General features: G+C 40.6%; 5 protein-coding genes across 5 annotated transcripts; 2 read left to right on the plus strand and 3 right to left on the minus strand.

Annotated features, from left to right (window-relative positions):
* Positions 1-3671: 3671 nt before the first annotated feature.
* Positions 3672-5579, minus strand: LOC128726710 (tektin-4). The gene is made up of 6 exons (XM_053820532.1): positions 5508-5579; positions 5365-5439; positions 4788-5289; positions 4423-4717; positions 4115-4337; positions 3672-4040 (listed from the first exon to the last, which is right to left on the minus strand). Exons 1-6 carry the CDS (start codon positions 5577-5579, stop codon positions 3672-3674), a joined length of 1536 nt encoding a protein of 511 aa, XP_053676507.1.
* A 226-nt stretch (positions 5580-5805) lies between these two features.
* Positions 5806-7088, minus strand: LOC128726443 (uncharacterized). The gene is made up of 2 exons (XM_053820256.1): positions 6564-7088; positions 5806-6456 (listed from the first exon to the last, which is right to left on the minus strand). The coding sequence occupies exons 1-2, from the start codon at positions 7086-7088 to the stop codon at positions 5806-5808; spliced, it is 1176 nt and encodes a 391-aa protein (XP_053676231.1).
* Positions 7089-8293: 1205 nt separating this feature from the next.
* Positions 8294-9283, plus strand: LOC128726908 (spindle and kinetochore-associated protein 1-like). Its single transcript, XM_053820753.1, has 3 exons — positions 8294-8635; positions 8701-9019; positions 9126-9283. The coding sequence occupies exons 1-3, from the start codon at positions 8294-8296 to the stop codon at positions 9281-9283; spliced, it is 819 nt and encodes a 272-aa protein (XP_053676728.1).
* Positions 9284-9326: 43 nt separating this feature from the next.
* LOC128726104 (mediator of RNA polymerase II transcription subunit 6) lies at positions 9327-10300 on the minus strand. The gene is made up of 3 exons (XM_053819893.1): positions 10101-10300; positions 9747-10027; positions 9327-9673 (listed from the first exon to the last, which is right to left on the minus strand). The coding sequence occupies exons 1-3, from the start codon at positions 10298-10300 to the stop codon at positions 9348-9350; spliced, it is 807 nt and encodes a 268-aa protein (XP_053675868.1). The 3' UTR covers positions 9327-9347.
* Positions 10301-14303: 4003 nt separating this feature from the next.
* LOC128722802 (regulatory-associated protein of mTOR) lies at positions 14304-20311 on the plus strand. Its single transcript, XM_053816483.1, is given in 3 exon segments — positions 14304-17224; positions 18256-19505; positions 19608-20311. Coding segments are annotated over 2 exon segments (4047 nt in total). The 3' UTR covers positions 19382-19505; positions 19608-20311.
* The last annotated feature ends 1876 nt before the right edge of the window (positions 20312-22187 follow it).

Raw genomic sequence — 22187 nt, forward strand, 5'->3', positions numbered from 1 at the left:
AAATATTGTTGTTATAACACACTTTCACAGCTTCATGTTAAGCATCAACTTGGGAACTTGTTGTTAATGCTCTGATGGAATTCAGATGGCAGTGCGCATGCGGCATGAATTCCCTCACAAACGCGACTTCTGGTGTTTTACCTTTCCAATACACTAGTGTATATCGCAAGCCGACACATGTGAGTAAACATTGCCTCCGAAACCAGTTCAGAGGATATCGTCCTCAGATTATTACTTACGGGCAGCATCCTTGTTTTTAAATTGTTTTTTTTTCTTTCATCTAACCAATCTATTAGTGAATATATTGATTTGTGCTAGATATCAACGATGACCAATTTCTGTTCGGACTCGAACAAATTACTTAGTAGATAAAACATAATAAAGATGTTCTATTCATTCGAACGTTATGCCTGTGGGCAAACAGTTTTATGAAACAAGATTGATGTTTTACTGTTATAGAATGTCAATAAAGTCTACGCAATCTGAAGCAACAGATCTGAAGCATTATGGCATTGATATTAAAGCCTTCCAGCAAATCTCCGTCGGCGTTAAAAAGCAGCGTTAGCTTTGAATCGTCTTGTATCTTATGAAAATACATACTTCAATTGATCTTAATTCTAAAAAATAAAGAAAACAAAAATACTTGTAGATTATTTAGTGAAAATCATGAAATTCCAAGCCCAACATTCAACATTCAGATGTGAATTTAGATTCGCGCAGTTACTAAACGTCGAGACGGTTCAAATAGGCATTTTAAAATTGAAATTAAAGTCAGAATAATAAGTTTTTGTTTGCCAATGCTTCACTGCAAAAACAGCACACTCATCTACTCGATTTTCACAGTTCTGCCGCAACACAACCGTAACATAGCAGAAAAAAGAGTAAATATTGCTAGTGCTATTGTATATTTACAATATACTAATGTAATGTTATAAATATGAAAAATAAATATAATGGAAAAATAAATAGGAAAAATATCATGTTATAAATATGTACGATATATAGAATTTTTAAAACATCGATAACCTTTTATCTACAAAAACCAAAGGATGTAACTATTATTTATGAAACCTATGTGCTTAGTGTATCACTACTTATACATAAATTATTTAAGAAAATAACATATTTTTAACAAACACGCTACAGTAATCTCAACGACAAAAGATAAGTAAATCTAACCTTCAAATGTGCAATAAGAATCAATTGTCAAAATTGACATTAGGTTATAAACAGGAGAGCCCGGCGTGAGGTTGTCAGACGAATAGTTTGTTTTGTTTGGTTTTTTCGAATAAGTAGGTATTTGTGTGTTTTCATTTGCGAAACCCAGCTAAGTAGAAAATTTCCTAAGCGTCCAGACTTAAAAAAACAGTTGGGAAGAATACACAGCATTCGGATGTAAAGAGTGAAGGTATGCCAAGTGTACTAACAAATCACAATGGCAAGCAAATGCACTTTTCTAGTGGATTTTCACGATTAAAAAATAAGCCTATCCATATGGCGGCAATGAAATTTATCAAAGATAAACTAGAAATCGATGTTTCGATTTTGGTGAGAATTCACTTCCGTACGACAGGGTGGGTGGTATATGTGCAGGTTAGGGAAGAAGAAATGGTGAAAAAATAGTGACGATGCATGACATGAAGCACGTGTTCAAGTGTAATGGGGAGAATTTCCCCATACCTATCATAATGGACAAGAGTACACACAGTACAGTACAAGATACATGCCAGGACGCATGGACAGATTTAATTGAATACTGAGAGGTAATCAATATAGAGAAGGGAGTCTGTGTCTATCATATCTAACGACATGATCGATAAGAGCTCTGGAATAGTACAGGACCTTCATATGGGCGCAACAAACCACAAAACAATCATTACAACAGTAGAAACACCAACCAACGCGAAACTACTTAAAACATATATGATGAAGAAATCCAAATCTTCAAACGAACAAAATCAATTGAATCAAATCAATACAGATGGTATTAAAACTATGGATGGATGCCTACATCTGCAACAACATAAAAAGTAAGACAAAACAATACTGGGCACAAACATTTAAAATAAACAAAACTCAGCATCAATCACATGAATAGAATTAGCAACAATATGAAAAAGAAACCACAAATAGCCTAAAACAAAACAACATCACAAACACAATATTATATACGGACAGCCAAGCGGCGTGCAAAATATTACAACAAGCCCAAGAGCTAGACGAAATGCCACACAGTATGTCACATAATTGATCATTAGAAATAAAATTAGAAATAAGATGAGCCCCGGCTCATTGCAACATCAAAGGTAATGAGCGCCATACATCACGTAAAAGCAAACATGATAGAACAAACAAAAATCTGGTATGAAGAGCAATCGAACAACAAATGGAAAAAAAATCCCGAGATTTTAAACTGACTGAAACCAACCCATGTTATACAGAGATAAACCTGACGAACTTATGAAATAAAAAGTACGAACAAGAAATTAGCAGTACATGATCTCTCCATATACTGGTTGAGGATCATCGAAATAAACTCAAATGAAGATTGCGATAAATGCAAAGTGTCGGAAACGGGGATTCATAAAAAAATGTCTGCTGAAAATACCTAAAAAACAGAAAACAAAACCTCACCATAAATTTTCAAAAATTCCAAAGGACTGGTAAAACCTTAATGAAAAAACTATAAAAATTTAAAATTCCCAAAAATCAACAAAATATTATTATGCACAAACTCGACAGCAATGAAAAAGCAAGTTTAGACGCAAATCCACTAAAAGAGAAATTTAAAAGCACAAAATCAACAAAAACGAATCTTATACAAACCAACCAACTGAAGGGCATATGACTCCAGATAGTCAAGCATATAAAGAAGTGGTTATCCTTTGAGTATATTAAAATTGACTCCTTGTGATATTCAAATATAGAAGGCTACATCCCATTTCACAGAAATAAAGAAGAACCAATTAAAGGACATATAATTCCAGATCGAGCTTAAAAAATGCTGAAACTATGAGAATGTTATTATTGGCACATAGGGGTATTCGAATATAGAAGGCTACAGCTCATTTAGCTTAGAGCTATCTGATGGTCGAATGTCGTAAACATTTTCTATCAACATATATTCTATCGATAATTATGTGCCAACAAACAGAATACTTTTTTATTGCAATTTACCAAAATCACAATTAGTTTTTATTTATTTCTTAGTAATGCTGCATTAGATTGAATCTAAAAAAAACTACAACATTGGCCTCAGTATGTCTTTTGAGGGATCGGTATTGAATCAAATTTCTTATTTTCATTTCAGCATCTCCATTTGAACTAATGCTTAAACTGTTAACGGCTTATTCGCAAGTATGTAACTATATTATTAGAAATTTTTTGTTCATATTTGACAAATTGTTCATCTTTTCAGGTCGCATTTTATTATGCCAAAAGACTGAATATGCTATGAGAAGATAATGGATGAAGATATAAGTTATTACACTTACATTACGCTGACACTGATACCAGTTTATTTAGCATTTAAACTCGTCCAGTGGATGGGTTGGGAATTGTTCGTGAATAATTGAATTTTCGAAACATTTGTCATCAAACCCGTGAATAAAGTCTAACGAATGGTGCAAAATGTGCTCAGCTAAACAGCGTATCTTATCATATGCTAATCTTCAGTATCCACTGAGGGCAGTAGAAGAAGGAAAGTGTGTTCGCAGCAGTTGGCAACGATCATGATCAATTGCGATGGTGCGCCGTTTGAGCATTATTTCTCGCTCCAGCTCATTACGACGATTGACAAGTTCTTGCTTAACGTCTTCTTCTTGCTTAAGCTGAGCATTCATAGACGACGTGCCGACCTCCAAGGACTTCACCTCCGATATAAGCAAAGTCTGCGGCTGGTCACGGCAATTTTCAACTCTGGGACGTTGATTTCGATTATCCAGTCTAGTTTGGACGACCATCATTGCGTAGTCCATGTTTCGTATGGCCACCTTTAGCTTGTCAATCTGAATTTCAGTATCTGCAAGACGTTGGAGAACCTGCGAAAACAACAAATGCATAAGCAAACCACTGTAACAAAAGAAAGAACAAATTTAGTATTTGCATATCTTACCGTTCGAAGATCAATTTCAAGTTTTTCTCGAACTTCCTCCATGCAGGAAATACGAGTAGCTAAAGCACGTTCAACACTATCTGCTTGTGTGCGCAAATCTCTCGCCGCATTCGTGAGAATGGCATCAAGTGTGTTTCGTAATTGCTCCGATTGTTGGCGACAGCTTGAGTAAATGTCTAAAGTTTCACGAGTAAATTTTTCCCAATATATTTCCGTCGATTGCCTAAAAAGCGAGAGGATTTACAGTTGAATGAACCAAACAATTCAATGAATCAAACGGATAGACCATGCCAATCCTCAACACGCACTCATTACAACATCTGGTTGCTCCCGGTTTGAATAAAGTGTTAGTGGATTGGTTCCGTAGGTTGCAATTAATGGCATCGTTTTCATGGGCCATCTTTTTCTCACTCCAATCAAACTCCATGCGCTGGCGTACAGCTCGGTTGTCGCTCTGCTGTTGTTCAATTTTGGCAAGCGTTTGCAACAATGTTGCTTTTATCTCCGAAATAAGGCTTATCTCTTGAATCAACTCTTCTTCTGGGCGATCGCGAATCAGCTCCGTGTCCGGGCGTCCTGTGCGGCGTTCCAAGCATTCGTTGGCTGTGAGCAGAAGTAGAGTATAAGGCTTTATCATTGCTTTGGAATAGTTCATGTTACCAGTCCATCTTACCGATAGCCTCGGGCATGCGGAGTACTGCTAGTGACTGCTTCAGACGCCGACGCTGACGTTCGAGAGCAGTTATTTCGTCCTGCATGCTCGATATTGCACGATGTAGATCCGATTTCAAGTCATCTATATTTTTAGCTCGCACGTGCAAACTCTGCGTGCAATCCGTTTGAGTCTTGTCTGCGGTAGCGTAAGTACGAATGATAGTGTTCTTACTTGCATTCTCCACTTGAACGCTTTGATCAACGGTGGAGGCACACTCCCCTATGATGTCCGCATTTCTCTGGCGCCACTCGTCTACGCTGTAACGTGTGATCGAGTACTGATTCACGACAGGGCGCGTACCAGTTTGTCCTGACAACGCACCCCAATCGACACGACCCGTTGCCCAAGGACCAAGTGGACCCATCGGTTTGGCCAAAGGATATCCATCTGAACAGCCAGCTCGCTGGGGGAGATACGGAGCAGGTTCGCTTGCTGGTAAACCCACCGGACTAGTTTGCAGCTTTTCGAAGGAAAACGGGACTTTGTAACGACTTTTGAACACAAACTTATGTTGGCAAATTGCGATATCTCTTACCTCTTTCTGATATTCATGTATATTATCTGCCGGTCGTTCTCGAGGAGTATGAAACGGATTATCGATCGATGTCTCCTGTAATATGGAATGGAAAATGCAAGGTGTATAACCTGCTATCAGATGTAATAACTTATCCATATTACCGTTTGAATTGGTTGATGTTCAATGCACACTGAAGCACAAGGTGTGCAAGGAGGACAATTGAGTTGGGCCATTTGTTACACTATTTAAATTTCAATGATGAATATCTGTATGCCTCACAAAAGCGATTTGAGGATTGTTGATTCTGAAGCTACTCTATGTTGCTATGATGCTGATTAGCTTCGCAAACGGTGTCTAGGCGCCTAGGTAACCGTTGTTACGTTTAATTTTTATTGTCAGTTGCATTATTTTGTCCCTAAAAGCATAGTTTATTCCTTGCAGATTTTTTTGTTGTTAGCTTCATATTTCATTTATTATATCGATCAGTACTGGATTTACAATCTTAGCGCTACGATCCATCTCTTTGACGGAGCAATCAATGTCGTCGATCAAACCCTTCACAGAGGCACGATTCTTTATCAACCCCGCAAGTGCATGGACGTAATCCCTCATGCTGCGTTCCAGTTCTATTACGGCCGAAGGTGGTGCAGATCCCAGCGGGTTCGCAATGAGGATGTAGCTAGAATTATTCCAACCATGCCTCAACAACCGACCGCTGGTGGAGTAATGCGACACGCTTTCTTCCGGCTCCGAATCATCTGAGTACCAGATAGTTTTCCTGACTTCTTTAATTTCCTCGCAGTGCATCACGTTGCGATTCCGCGGCATTGGTGTTACGGCAGAAATTGTATGCACACAATTTCCTACTCTGCCCAGAACGTCAATTGTTTGGCTACAGATTTGTCCCACGAAATTGCTTAACATCAAGTATCGCAACAGGAGCAGCTGTAGTCCGTCGGGTACAATTGTTTGCCTGGGCTTGTCGTCAGTTTCATTGCACGTTTCCGCCGACAACAATCCCTGAAAACTTTCGGTGTGAATTCCGTTACATTCCTGCCGATAAGCTGTGACGTTGTGGGTTTCGTCGAAATAAAGCTGGATTTGTTTTTCCTGATCAACAGTAAAAGCAAAATAATACGTAAGGTTGGCGTAGTTGTGACGCTAGTTGCTAACGTGCTAATTATCACATCGTGTCGCGAACAAGCGACCTAACCTACCTGCCTTGTTGTGCCAGAAATCAACGTTTCGCATTTGCGCTCCTGCAGCGGACGGCAGTTTCTATCGGCAAATGACATCAACTCACTCTCGGCCGTGGAGTGTCCAAGGAATGTAAGTCTTGTGCTCGAAAATGCAGCCAACACTTCTTCTGCAATCAAGCTCACGTTGAGAGCTGCTCCTCCGACGACGGTTTCGTTGCCATCGCAAACTAGCAGCGTTTCACTGAAGCAGAGGCTGTTCATCATCTCGTCTGGAATCGGACGACGCAGAATATCTGCCAGCTGATGAACAAGATGTGCCTCGGGTGCGATGCTCATGTGCGGCTTGTCCGGAAGACACTCTTCCATTGCGCGTACTTCTGAGTTGTTTGATACAGGCTCGGCAGGATCTCGCAGCGTGGTCTGGCGGGTAAAATCCTCCGTTAAATTGTACATACATTGCTCGATTTCGAAAACTTTACTACTTTCAATGCTACCGGTGCTTTTAGCATGGGAGCCAAAATTGAAAGCATGATTTGATGACATGTTTGAAGATGACGAGAAACCCGAACGTTGAATTCCAACTATCTAGACGAACAGAAACCGTTGGAAGCGCGCTACTACGACCCACTTGAATTCACTGCACGACGTAAAGTGAACTTGCTCTCGTAGCAACATCCTGAGAGATCCGCCATCCATCCGAGTGGGCGATTTACCGTGTAGATGTGTTGAGATTCTGCATTGTATGTGAATTAGGTGAAAGAGCGCGTTAAAAGCAAAAATACAGCGCTCGAGCTGCTAAATAATCGGCAAACGTCTTGATAATACGACTGACTGTTGTGTTCGTCATCCTGATGGATTTTACTAATACCACGGCTGATGTACTGAAATACGAATGGCGTTGCAACAATGCACCTAGCACAATTTGCAACACGCTATTGAAACTATAGCTTAAAAATAGTTTCGGTAGATATACATAATCACATCTGATGTGAATACATCACACCCACTAAAATGGAAACCGATCTGATAAAACCACCACGTGTGAGTGGCGCGTTAAAAGCTTTTGCGTCTATTTTCATAACGCACGAAGAAGCTCGTGTGCACAACACATTGTAACAGAAGAGAATCACGCTTCCGTAGAATACATTGTATTCTATTCAATTTCAATTAAAAAAAATTCAATAGGTTGAGGTTTTTTTTGGAAATACTCATAGTAATAACTAGTGAAGGAAATGTTCGCCATCAAATAATAAAAAAGTGGATTCAAATTAATTTGAAATGTACAAGTGCCTTTACAAAATGCATATATAAACAAGTATCAGTTTTAAAGGAACATTCTCGATGGTCCTCCATCGTCAATATTTCAATATCATTTACGCATTGATGAAATAATGGCATAAATGTATTCTAATTACATCGCATGTTTAATCCCAATAACGATCGTTTGAAAATTAACATTGCTCTAGGTTTTCGGCACAGCTAAGAGATTATCATAAGGCATAAATTTACTTTATAGACTGCTTGTTTTTAGCATATACTTGTTTTTAGCATTCCATCAATTATAAACATGTTGCGCACAGATTAGCCGGTCATAAAGCTTTGAGACCACCGATCTACGCAATATGAAATTCAATATCAAGATAAACATCACACTGGTGTAAACTGAATAAACGTCAGCCATCTGTCAACGACCAAAATCAGTTAGGATTTCGAAAAATACCCAAACGGAAACAAACAAACCAGCAAGAATGAGTATTACTTTGGAAAATCTTTTCCATAAACAATTGGAAACTGTGTCACGTATTGAGCTTTTCTTAAATATATACAAATGTAAAGAGTTTGTGTTAAGCGACCTTAAAGAGATGCAAACTGACGTTCATGAAGCTGCCGAGAAGTTGCAGCGTACCAAGGAATATTTGGAAACCGATCGGAAATACATGTCCTCTCAGTTTATAGAAATAATGCGTAAAATGCGCCGCAATGAGATGCTAATGCTCCATTTGTTAGAAGTTGGTCCACATGCGCAGCAACCTTCCACCACAAATCCCGCACAACAATCATCCATGGTCAAACAAATACCGTTGAAAGAGGTTTGTTTCCTAATCGTAATATACAATCAACAACTTCCGCTTAAGCCAAACTGTTTGTCCTGCAGATACAAAATCCTTCCGAGAGTACCTCCAAGATGCATCTGTCCGATTACTCAAAATCTCCCTTTACATTGCGTTCAAAGGTTAAGTGTATGAACTTTTTTGATTTTGACGCTATTATCACAGAAGAACAATTCGAAACAATTCCCAAATATCTGAAAGGTCGTATGCAGTTGGTAGAATTGAATCAGTTTCTTGAAAAAGAGGTTATAAAATGCTTCGAAGAAAAATATACTCTAATGTATAAACAACGTAAGGTCATTTCAAACCAGCATGATCTAGCTGTTTGGAAAGAGTACAACCATTTGCAGGCGAATTTTCCTGGTAAGGATGTAAACAATGGCATATGTGCCGATTCAACAACAAAGATGAATGTCTAAGCCGCCAATATACTATCTTTCAATAATGCTTCAATACGTTTTATTTGCAGAACACAATTTTATTACACAAGAGGACTTGTCTCGGAAAATGGGTAAAATGTTAGACAAAAAGAGTTACACAAAAATACATATGCTTCGTCATTTACACATCCTTCAGGAAGTGCGTATCGAAGGAACCGTGTATTTCCTTTGGATTTACAACAAATAGGACCGAATAAAGAAAGGCTTCAAATATACGTGTATAATTTTTATTTTAGCCGATGTACAAAACATTATATTTTCATTTTCTTTTCTGGTGGTGGCTCATTACTGCCACTTCGTCCTCCACCACTAGGATCGACTGGTTCTTGTTTGATCATGGTATGATCGGAACCGGAGTGATCGCTTTCGCCTGTTGCGCCTGTGTGATTATTGCTTGTGCTGTTCATATCAGACGCATTCGCATTAGCAGAATTGTTTGTCATCTGTGGCAAGGGAAGAGGAAATTTTCGAAGCAGATCACCCAACAGCATGTCTACTCGTTGGCGCTGAAAAATCGAGCTAGGTTCCTCCTTAACCGGTGCTTCTTTTTTGGTTTGTGATTTCGTTTTTTCAGCAACTAGAATATACGTCAAGTTTAAATTAACATCTCTAGCATTATGTGATGCGAATATTCACGCTAAAATACTCACTTGCTTTGTTAGATGAGAAATCCCACGAATATCCTTTGCTCGGATGGTAACGAGAGTATGAACTGGCCTCGTCGAATGCTGTCTGCAAATGGTGCACTGTGGAAAGTATTCGCGAGTTGAACACATTAGCTAAGTCGGGAGCCTGATATACTGTTCCTGCTATGATGTAATAATCGGCCATAGGAGTAGCTTCGGTTGGAGAATGCCTGTGCTGCTTACGAATCACGTAAAGGATTGGATCTTGAACGTGAAGGGGTATATATTCCACACCAGTCATGTTGCTATAACATTAAGAAGCAAACTGTTAATCAAACAAAAACTTATTACTGTGCACTGTTGGTTTGTTCACCGTACTTTAACAGCTCCAAGCTTTGTCGCTGCATCCTGACTATTTCATTATTACATGTTCGATCGTAGAACGGATTGGACTTTTCGGAAAAGTAGTCCATAACATTGGCCGGATTTAACAGCGGTATCCAATTGGAATCATGCCAAGAAATCCATAGAGGATTTTCTTGAACCATTGGTGTAAGTCCTAATCTTCCAGGATTCATCGAAATGTTGCAAAAGATACGTTTTTCGCACAGTAAATACCACCCAATGCCTATGGAAGAGAATTGTGTTTACGTTGATTGTTTTTTTTTATGCTATTATTCCTCTTTATGCAGGGCGTCCGTTGTTTATACCTTCTAGTTTACGGAAATATTATTCCTTACAACTATGGGTATGAATATGGACTAATGGATAAAATTAGGTAATAGAGCGGATAATCAAAGTTAAACTTCACAATGTATAAGAATTTATACGAAAGTCTAAATGTGAAAATAATTTTATGATAAAAATATGTATCAAATTATAAGGCATTATTTTCAGTAACGTTAATATATTTTTGGAACAATTTCCTAACCAGAGCCCCGCTGACTGGTCATTACAAGATCGGTATGTTTTTTTTTATAAAAATAAGAAAACAATATGGCACATGAATGAACTCATTGAAGCGTTTTCACATGCTCTGGCTCAAGGTTATTAGAATATTCAGTTGGCGGTAAGTCGTAAGACATAAAATTCATGTGATAGTCACAATAATAAAAATTACAATGGCCTGTTATATTAACAAAATACATCGCACCATTATCACAATACCCAAATCTTACAAGAGTTCCGTAAAAATCGATAACTTTTATGACACTTCACACCAAACAGCTTCTGCTTCATTTAGAACCGAAACAAAAACGCTTGAATGTTGCCTGAAGAAAAATATCACAATAGATTGTTTGACTGTGTATGACCAATATGTTATTTCTTTTCAAATATTGCGAGAAATTATTTGCTCTATTGTAAAATATGATCAAAATGATCAATTATTTTCTTTTGGCCTGTATCTTCACGCTAAACAAAATTGAAAATGCCTCTAAATGCATGTTTTGTTTCAATTTACCGGTTCCTATTTATGATTGTCAAATCAGCTATGTGAGCTAAGATGGCTGCATTCTTTGTAACTACTGTCAACCAAATACTGTAAAAAGGAGGAAATGTGCTCGTTTCTAACCTCCAAAAAATCGTAAAAACTTTCATATATTTTGTAATTATTTTCGGCATTTGTTTTACATTCAATATGAAAACAGTGCAATCAGAGTGATTCATGCAATTGAAATTTGTAGTGAGGGTGGTTCTAGTGCGTCTTCTCGCCTCCGCGAAAGGATAAGCATACAATTACGCTGCGGCGTGTCATGGCGGAGTTAAAAAGTTTTAGATATCGACCCTACCCCAGCCATTCGTTTTTCGCGTAACATGTGAAGTGAATCAGATGCAAAACAAACATAAGCCCAACGGTTGACTGTTCAAGAAACAATCACGTAGATGCAATACGTCGAATAGTCTAGCGGCAACAAACGCGCATAAGATCGGATAGCCTCGTTAAGTGCGCGAGGTAGCGTTTGATGACGATTTTCTCTTAATTTAGTCACGCCGCACATGAGGTGGCAATAGCTTCGCTCTCAACGCGGAATACTCGCGAATTATGGTGGCTTCCGAGAGATAAGTCATAACCGCATGCAACGACGTCAGAAAACTCAGGAGCGAAATTGGTTACATTATATACAAATCGTAAAGTTGCTGATCGGTAACTCAAGCATCATTAGCATCGTGTCGTAGTCGATTCCGTAGTAACGACGGTAAGTAACGCTTCATGAGTTCCTTGATTGCAGATAAAAATCACTTAGTTAAATACAAAATATATGTATGAATATGATATGGTATAAGCCAATTAGGTATTGATAAGAAATGACTTCATAATTATCAATGCCCGGCGAAACGGCAGAAATGCATTGTTTGCATCCCACTGCTATAAAAAAAATGGAATTGTAAGTTGGTATTTACATTGAAACTTCAAACACTTCACAAACTATTTTACGTCAATCACATACAATACAAATACAAACATAAAATATACTACAAATCAGTAAACAAAACAATGCAAACAATATAAGCTTAATAGATGTTTATATCTACCCCATGATAAAAAGGAACAATAAAAGAAACTCTTACAGTCCTTCCGCTTTGTGACATTTTTGTAATTGGGTTTTTATATTGGCAAATATAAAATTGGGTAGAATATAAACCTCTTCCATGCAGAGAAAATATAAAATAAACAAATGTCCACTGTTTTCCCGTAACGTGATCGGTATTTAGTTATTGGCTGCTACTAAGGGTTGTTGATAATAGATATATCGTATTTTGTGTTTAATAACCCTTTGCATTTGAATACCTATTTTAGTCATCACAACATCGTTCCTCACGATTAACAAATCGGTTGATTTTGTCTGTGAAAAATCAAAATTTAATAAATGAATGAATAGTGAAAAATTAAAATTCAATAAATTGCTAAATCATCGCAAAAACACTAAATGATGTTATCTTTTTTCACATATTCCTATGTCAAAAAATATAGAAATTAGGTAACCTAGGTACGAAAATGTTGTAATGTTTTGTCGGTAGAATAAGTGTTTAGTAATGTAGACTATAAGACAAAAACTATTTAAGTTAAGTTATATATTTCGTTGAAGTGCAATATGATGATCTCTGGGCCACCTCTGCCTGAGTAACTGAACGTACCAGAATCGATGCACATAATCGTTTGTGTTACAAGGGCACAAACACGAGATCGGCTTCCCTCGCGTTCCATGTAGTTTAAGAGATTCGATTTATCAAAATGACCCGAACATACAATGAAATCAAATCTACGGGAAATCATTTTAAACCAAGAGCAAAGGGTATGTGATGATATTTGCTTCGTGGTACTTCATCGTTCAATTATAGGTTAGTGTTCGGTTGGAAACGATTGTCGATCTATGTAGATGCACAAATCCGCAAGTTCTCAATGTGTGAGTTTTCGCGCTCGCAGATAACAGGCAACGGCTTCCTCGGTACCCCGACCAAAGACCACAAGGCTGGTGAAAATCATGGTTAAAGTTTGGATGATGATAATGAATGCCGGATGCTCTGTTACTTATTGTATGTATGGTAAAAAATTGACGATTGTAAAAACCATTTCACAACGGTATTGCTTCAGGGAGTATGGTTACCAATACAAAGTATCACTCAAGGGATGATGAAATACACTTAAAAATTAGTTTATTAGTATCATACTGACCATATATTTATTGTCAACTATCAGTTTGAATATTCAATAAAGCTTAAAAACATGAACAAATTCGTAAAGTAACATGCTCTTCATGCTGGGAAGTTCGAGAAGTAAAGGAACATACTTTCCACGATAAGCACAGAAAAAGAAACGCTAGACTAGTATGTATGGGAAACTAGTAATATAATAGTTTGTAATTAGTAGCGCAGTTGTTACGTTAACGATGTATGTAATGTGTAAGCAGCTGCACTGTAGTAAATTTGTTATCTGAAATCAATGCGATGTAGTACTTAATTTATAGTAATATCCGTGAAATATTTCTGCAGTGCGAGTGGATGAATTTTGCGGCATATTCACCCAACGGGTGACGAAGCCTTATCTTGCTCTGCATAACATTGATTGTAAATAGCGTGGATTTAAATAAAAATTGTGCAGAATTGATACTTTATGTTCTGTTTAAATTGGAGGGTTGGGCTACACATAATCATTATTGCATTAGCGTGCGACACAAATACACGATAATATCGGGTTCGAATCTCGACAGAAGCTTCCCAAAGTACGCAAGACTTAACTGTGATTGCCTGACCATCCAGCAACGTAAAAATTGCAGGTCATTGAAAGCATTTGCTTCACTGAACAAGGAAGGCCTTGATCGTACACTGGTTGTTGAGTCATTTAAAAAAAAACAAAATTTGATTATTTTGCGAATATAAAGAAGCAGCTCAAGAGCATTGCTAAATAACATAAAACGTTTGTGTTGAAAAGAATTATTTACCAGTTATTTATGTTTGAATTAATAATGTGAAATATTAATTTGCGTGTTCAATAACTTTTTCAATTATAGAATTAGTTCCGAAGGTGCATCGCGAAACCTGTCTCGGCAAAAATACTGTCTTGACGAATTGGACAACGGCATGTAAATTATGATTGAGACAACGGAGCAATCTAACGATTCCAATGACGCGGAAGATGAGGATGATGCCTTCTTACCAATCTGCTTCAACTGCGAACGCCATCAAGGTAAAATTGTAGGCATCAACTGCACCACGCAATGCTGGAGGGTAAGAGATCGCATGAAAACGGTTAGCGTGGCGTTGGTAATATGCCTAAACATCGGTGTCGATCCACCCGACGTGGTAAAGATCGACAAATGTGCGCGAATGGAATGCTGGATCAACCCAGCGTCCTATTCCGCCGGAAAGGCACTGGAGTTGATTAGTCTGCAGCTTCAAAAACAGTACGAGAGATGGCAACCACGTGCACGTTATCGGTACTCTGTCGATCCGACAATGGACGACGTTAAGAAGCTGTGCACTTCGCTGAGACGAAATGCCAAAGAAGAGCGGGTTTTGTTTCACTACAACGGTCACGGAGTGCCGCGACCGACGGCTAATGGCGAGATATGGGTATTTAATCGGACGTTTACGCAGTACATCCCCTTATCGATATACGATCTTCAAACGTGGATGGGGGCACCTTCGATCTACGTGTACGACTGCTCTAACGCCGGTATAATTGTCAACAGTTTTAATATGTTCGCCGAGCAGCACGAAACCGAGATGGAACAAATGCGGAATCGCAGTGGAAGTTCCGCTGGCCAGCCGCACAGTAGCGGCGGAGATCTGCCCATAGAACCGGATAATCGTAGCTCGCCATCGCCGTCGGCTGGAGCTCCTGGTACGACGTACCGGAATTGCATTCAGCTGGCCGCATGTGCCGCCGATCAGTTGTTGCCGATGAATCCGAATCTTCCGGCAGATTTATTCACCTCGTGCCTAACGACGCCTGTGAAGATGGCGCTGAGGTGGTTTAAGCTCCAGTCCACCGCCAATCTGGTTCCGGAAGTGACCGAAGAGCTGATTGACAAAATCCCGGGCCAACTAAACGACCGTCGAACGATGATGGGCGAACTAAATTGGATCTTCACCGCCATAACAGACACGATAGCGTGGAACACGCTGCGGCCGGAGTTGTTTCAAAAGCTGTTCCGACAGGACCTGCTCGTGGCCAGCCTGTTTCGCAATTTCCTCCTCGCCGAACGTATTCTAAGGGCGTACGATTGCACCCCCATATCGAGCCCTGCGCTGCCACCAAGCTATCGCCATCCGATGTGGTCCGCGTGGGATTTAGCGCTCGATCAGGCGCTCTCCCAGCTACCTGACATCCTGGAAAAAGGAAAACCATTCCAGCATTCGCCCTTCTTCGAGGAGCAGCTTACGGCGTTTCAGGTGTGGCTCAAAGGAAGTACGGAACAACGGAGCCCACCAGAGCAGCTACCGATCGTGCTTCAGGTGCTGCTATCGCAGGTTCACCGATTGCGTGCCTTGGAATTGTTGGGACACTTTGTCGACGTAGGCCCCTGGGCCGTCAATCTCGCGCTAAGCGTGGGAATCTTCCCGTATGTGCTCAAGCTGCTGCAAAGTTCCGCCAAAGAGCTGAGACCGTGCTTGGTGTTTATTTGGGCGAAAATAGTGGCCGTAGATGGGACATGCCAGATTGATCTCATACGCGAGCAGGGTCACAAATACTTCCTGTCTGCACTGCAGGATACCTCGCCGGGAGGTCAACCGTTTAAGGGGAATCATCGTACGTACGCGGCGTTCGTGTTGGCTAGAATCGTACACAATTTCCCCAACGGACAGGCGAGTGCGTTGCAAGGACAGTTAGTGTCGATCTGTCTCGATCAGTTGAACGACGACAACAACCCGTTGTTGCGACAATGGTTGGCCATTTGCTTGGGGCACCTGTGGCAGAATTACGAGCAGGCGCGTTGGTCTGGCGTGCGAGATAATGCGAACGAGAAACTTTATTTACTGCTAAGTGATCCTTACCCGGAAGTTCGAGCCGCTGCCGTCTATGCTCTGGGTACGTTCATGAGCTCCGTGAAACAACGGTCCGATCATGCGAACAACATTGATCGGGCAACTGCTATGCATCTTTTTGCGACCGTGAGCAACGATATGAGCCCACTGGTGCGTATGGAACTGATCGCATCACTTCAGTGGATGGTACTGTTCTTTGAATCGCAATTTGCCAGCACCTTCCTGCAGTTGGACAGTCCGGAGCGTAACACGAACCCGATGAAGCGAGTCTCGAGCACAAATAATATCATCGGCGTTGGTAAAGCTTCCGTTTTGGTTGGATTTTATCAAAAGCTGTGGAACGGGTTCGTCTCGCTGTCGAAAGATCCTTTCCCGGAGGTGGCCGCAATGGCACAGAAAATTGTCGACTACGTGCGTGCAGACAGCGCCAAGGAGGTGACGGTATGTGAGAAAAATTCCCACCACTATGGTAGCGCGGCCAGTGTTAGTTTGCCACCTTCACCGAACACCCGTGTAAGTTATCTGGCCGGAGAGTCTCCGCCAACGCATGGTGACAACGCCCAGTTCAGTCATCGGCTCGCGAATCAACAAAACCTACTGGCGATGAAGAAGCGCATTCAAGCGATGAACGATAGTGCGGACTTTTCCGACAGCCAAGAGAAAACGACATTCTCGCAATCATCGTCACACTCCTTGTTGTCCTCGGTACCAGTGAAACCGATCGTTGGGACAAACTTTATTGATTGGTCGGTCAGTTTCTTTGCGCAACCGTCGAAACACATGCACGACACGAAAACTCCCGGGGCGGGTGGGATTGATCACAATTCGTACGAATTTTTCGTTCGAAAATCACGCTGGATGCGGAATAAAGAGGTCCGCGCGGAGGGACGTACGCAACGCAAAAAGGCGATCTTTAAGCGCCTGGACGTGCAGAGTTGGTCCTGCCGAACGCAGCACGCACCCACGATAATTAAACTAAACCCCTACGAGGAACAGGTGGCATTCGCATACAAGTAAGTAGAAGCAATCGCAAATCGTTTGCGTTTGATGTGCGTTTCTGATACAAAAAAATATCAACGTTTTGGCATGATTTTTGTATCCTGATTTACAGCAATGGGTCTACTGAGCTACAGGCAAAGAAATAAAAATAGCTAAATCGACGTTTAGTTTTATAAGATGGAAATCAAACTAAACTGAGATTCTGTACGGTTAAAGCGTACCAATATGAATGCCTTATGAACAATTGGATTATTTTCATGATTATGATTAAAATGTTAATGTTCATTGAAGAACAGGTTGGCTTAATTTTTTGTTTTTCAGACGCCCGTTATTGCAATCAATGTACTTTTGTTATGTATCATACAATCAAATATAAGAATTCTTTACAAAAGCTAGATACATGTTTTACGAGTTCTTCAATAAGCAAGCAATACTTATTACTTACTAATTTTAGACGAGACTGTTCGACTGGGGACACGAGGCTCACTACTATGGCAATCAGAAACAATACCCGTCTGTAGACTGCGACCAACACAAGTTATTTGACATTCCTGACCACCAACTAATAGGGCACGAGGGGCTCATCCCTTCCAATGCAATACTAACAAAACACAAAAACGAAAACGTTGCAACCTGCTTGTCAGCTATCAACGACTGTCAATGCATTTCGCGCGCAGATCACGTCACTCAACTGTGTCACAGGTGGCAAAATATTGATACTTTTTTAAATGTGACAGAGTTCGGCTACTATAGGATACTCTATATAGGAGTGAATAGTCCGGCATAGGAAGCTTGATTATTGCAAGAACATGCACAGAAATAGGGCGCTCGAACTGATTAGAGAGAATCTTAGATCATACCGCTTTGTTTACCGTTGATTGAACGTTACGTTTGCGAGTAGCTCATTAGTACCGGATAGAAGTACTTTTCATCACCATCTGAAGATGCAGAATGTCAACAATCTGTCTAATGTTTAGTGACACATTTGGTAGCAGTATTTACAATGCGGTTTTTTTTTATCGTTGGTTCTTTTCCGTTTTTCCAGGGATAGGGTGATCGTAGTAAACATGACTACGGAAGCCACGCATACGCTTGCTCCCCAAAGACAATCCACGTACGACAGCTGCAACAGCCTGGCCAGCAGCAACACCACCAATACCACCAGCGGCTACCAATCTCTGCAGTCGCACGGATCGTACCGTCTGCTGAATCAATCCATCCATTTCATGGACCAGCACCATGCACCGTCATCGCAATCCCAACAACCGGCATCGTTGCAGCACCAGCTAAAGCCATCACCCGAATCCTCATCGCTAACGCACGGTTCCGGTGGACTCAGCGTTACATCGCTTGAGTTTGTCAACGCGCACGATGTCGGCATCATCATGGCGGGGTACAGTGACAGCACCGTGCGCTTGTGGCGCCCAAAGGACGGTGTCGGAGAGGAAGATCAACTGCTATCCGCATGGCACGGTTTGTTGGACTTTAACACGTCCAGCGCGTCTAAAGTAAGCTGTACAGACTCGGCACCAGTGATGTATGGCAGTGGGCATACGCCAGGTGGTCTGGTTCTTGCGTGGCACCAGCGATCGCAAACGATCATGGCTGCGGGTGAGGCCAAATACATTCGCCTCTGGGATGCCGAGCGGGAGATGAGAATCTGTGATATACCGAGCGGGTCGGATACGGCCGTGCTGAAACTCTCGTGCGCACCAAACGGCCTGTTTGCGGCTGGCTTCCAAGACGGAAGTGTGCGTATTTTCGATCAACGCTGCCCACCAGTAGAATCGCGCTGTGCGACGATAAGGGAACACTTGAACCCTATTCTGGCCCTCTGTTTGCGGGACGATTGCGAATCACTGGTATCGGCCTGCGTCTGCTCCGTCGTTCGGTTGTACGACATACGTAAGGCGTACTCTTCCGTGCAACATTGGCACGCCGGATCGGATGTGTCTGCGATGGCCATCCACTCGAGCGCGGACATTTTGGCGTGCGCAACGAATCAGATCACGATATACGGACTGGATGGTGTGATTCTCAGCACGGGCCGAAGTAACGATGGATTCATGGCCCCTAGAAAGGGCGTGGCCTCTTGCTTGTCGTTCCATAGATACAAGCTCAACCTGGCAGCCGGATACAACGACAATACCGCCGCGGTGCTAGTGCCATAGGAAGTAAGCGATCGCCTCAATCGTCTATCAAGCAGATAACAGCAAAGCATTGCTTTTGTGCGCATGGCTTTAGAATACGCGTGGCGGCAACGAATCACGTGCCGATCCGTGGCAACTTCTGTAGGTGAGTAAGATCAATGGTGATCAGCGAAGTTTTTTCACAGTTGTTTTTTGTTGTTGTTGTCGTTGTCAAAGCTAACAGCGTGCGTTCCCATTTATCTTGCAGGCAAAATTGCTGCTGCAACCGCAGAAAACAGATCTGCGATATCAAACAGGCATCAGACCGATCGAACCGGCTGGTTTGGTATTATCAAGCTGAAGAAAATGTCCCTGCGGGCACCCACGATATCGTTTCCAGGATACTTGCTACTGCTAGCCGTGAACTATAGTTTCCAAAACATTGTACGGCAACTAATCGCTTAGAAAGCAAACAACCAAGCAACAATGATTAAAACACAAACCTTTCAACAAAAGACAAACGTTATAAAAAAAAACCCAACGAACCCAGTTGTGTTTGTTCCGAAAATGTGCAATATTAAATAGATGTAAACATTGTGGGTACGTACTGTGTGAAGCAATTTACGCGTATAGTTCGTAGTACATACTAGATTCCTAGGATCGTGTAGAGCGAATGTATAAATTTGATATTTTAGCTATGCTGACGACGCCGACATATTATCATGTGTATGTTTGTAATATTTGCATTGTGTTCGCGTTATAGTGACATAAAAAATGCTTTGTTGTGTACCAGGTTAATAGGGTAATAGTTTGCAATGCGTGTGAAGAGCGTATATTTTGTGCATGGGTTTATTTGTTATGTACATTTGCATTTTAAGTTACCGATACGAAAAAATAGACAACATTGGTGAGAAAATAGTCCTTTATTTTATTATTGCTTTTATGGAATGCCCACATCCATTGGTTGGTTGCGTGTAGTAGAAAGTTAATCATGCATGAAGTAATTAATGACGGAATACCTTGAACTAGTCGAAGGGAAATTAAAATCCTGTTGAAGGAAACGTTTTTTTCTTTTGCGTGTACTGTTATATGTAAAATCTGTTAACATTTTTGAAATCCATTCTTTCTTATAATATGTGTTAGATAACTAGTTTGCTATATGATTTTATCGTTGTTAGTTTCATTTATCTATTGCACCAGTTCTCGTGCCACGTATGTAACAGCGTGTTTTTTGTTTGTAGTACTTTGATGATTTTTCTTTCTTGCGTATCGCTCGTCTTTGTTCAAACTTTGTATTTATTCGCCATATGTCCCTGTAATTGATTCAATCTCAATTACCAACGCTCCTGAAAGAAGTCAAGGATTTTATTCGGGTATCGTAGCATTCGCTGTTGTTAGGACATATTTAGTCCGATTAAGAGTCCGCCGAGATACTTCACACTGGTCGTGGTAGCGTGATGTTTGAATCCTTGATTGTTGAAATTCCATTCGCCTGCAAAATGTTGTATTAGTCAACTCTCTAACTTGCCCCCCCCCCTGCATTGTTTTTCTGATCAATTCCGTGACCTGACAAATATCTTCGCTAAATTTATCTCATCATTACCCACATAGGGGACTTAGCGTGGGGTACAAACACGACGGTTGCGGGTTTAAAAATCGAGTGGACTCCCCCGTACTATCCAAACGAAAGGGCGAAAGGCAAGGAAGATGGACTGGAGACCACTGGGTATATTGACGGTGTTTCAGCTAGTTGTTCAGGTCCCGGAAGATCGGCCAATCAATCATTACACGTTTTCAAATGCATTGAAAACTCTTCATCGCCCAGATCTTGATCAGTGGGAATGCACAGATTGATGCTGCTATTGCGCCTTTTCGAGTGCAGGTATCTTACGAAGGAGGACAGGCTGTTTCGTGATGATCGTCAACTAATCTGGCGGCATGATGAGTGCCCGAAGAAAATAACACTTGCAGCGTTTCGGAGGAAAAGTATAGAAAATCTTTAGGTTTGGTATTATTTTTAACAAATTTTGTTTATTCCTAAAGCTAAACATCCATCGTGCATCGGGTATAATTAGGTTCCTGTGTCGCTTCCGTGGGATTTTACTGTACAAAATTGCTCATTCATTCACAGATAGAGTAAAACAGCCGCTAGACAAAAACAACAACAATTCAAGCTTTTTAAATAGTCAAATTATCAAGAAAAAAAAAGCAAAGTAAACATCTACAACATACTGATTTGGCGAACTCTTTTTTTTTTAAACCAAAAAGCAAACATCTACCCTGGACGTAATCTGGATGAAGTTTTCTGCATTAGTAATGTGGCCTACATCTACGTTTATTCATTTGTCGGGACGATAATTCTATACGCAGTTACTATTTAGTGGCAGAAAAAAAAACGCTTTTTCTCCATTTGGAAGATTTGTGGTTTTGTATGAAAAACCAATGTAGTGATAGCATCTCGAGATGCTTTATTATGCGTAAAATCAACGTACATTTCCACGTTTTTCTCTTTACCGTAAAAACATATCTTAATGTGTGTAAAAGAAAATATATTATATGCTAGATGCAGTATTTAACACGATTTGTTGATAATAAACGCGGTTTTCACAAAAAAACGCACGTTTGCTGCACTCCACAACAGCACGGATCGAATAAAGAAAGATTCATAAATAACCAGACATGTTTCGCACATGGTAACTGTCCATACTTTTGCTGTTGTGGGTCACGTAGCGGTGGATCGAAAAATGTAAAAAAATCTAATTTCTCCTTTAAAATCCTCTTCATTTTGGATCATTTAATAAGTACAACAAAACGCTGATTTTTTTTTCTTCTGAACGACATAGGATGA

The sequence above is a fragment of the Anopheles nili genome, chromosome 3 (genome assembly GCF_943737925.1).
Source record: "Anopheles nili chromosome 3, idAnoNiliSN_F5_01, whole genome shotgun sequence".
Taxonomy (NCBI): domain Eukaryota; kingdom Metazoa; phylum Arthropoda; class Insecta; order Diptera; family Culicidae; genus Anopheles; species Anopheles nili.

Coding starts and splice junctions, on each gene's coding strand:
- LOC128726710 (XM_053820532.1), bottom strand. CDS start 5,579: ATGGCCCAACTCAATTGTCCTCCTTGCACACCTTGTGCTTCAGTGTGC. Junction 5,440..5,507: donor AACATCAACCAATTCAAACG/GTAATATGGATA, acceptor TCCATATTACAG/GAGACATCGATCGATAATCC. Junction 4,338..4,422: donor GCAACCAGATGTTGTAATGA/GTGCGTGTTGAG, acceptor CTCGCTTTTTAG/GCAATCGACGGAAATATATT.
- LOC128726443 (XM_053820256.1), bottom strand. CDS start 7,088: ATGTCATCAAATCATGCTTTCAATTTTGGCTCCCATGCTAAAAGCACC. Junction 6,457..6,563: donor TTTCTGGCACAACAAGGCAG/GTAGGTTAGGTC, acceptor ACTGTTGATCAG/GAAAAACAAATCCAGCTTTA.
- LOC128726908 (XM_053820753.1), top strand. CDS start 8,294: ATGAGTATTACTTTGGAAAATCTTTTCCATAAACAATTGGAAACTGTG. Junction 8,636..8,700: donor AACAAATACCGTTGAAAGAG/GTTTGTTTCCTA, acceptor TTTGTCCTGCAG/ATACAAAATCCTTCCGAGAG. Junction 9,020..9,125: donor TTTGCAGGCGAATTTTCCTG/GTAAGGATGTAA, acceptor TTTTATTTGCAG/AACACAATTTTATTACACAA.
- LOC128726104 (XM_053819893.1), bottom strand. CDS start 10,300: ATGAATCCTGGAAGATTAGGACTTACACCAATGGTTCAAGAAAATCCT. Junction 10,028..10,100: donor CAAAGCTTGGAGCTGTTAAA/GTACGGTGAACA, acceptor TTAATGTTATAG/CAACATGACTGGTGTGGAAT. Junction 9,674..9,746: donor TTTCTCATCTAACAAAGCAA/GTGAGTATTTTA, acceptor CGTATATTCTAG/TTGCTGAAAAAACGAAATCA.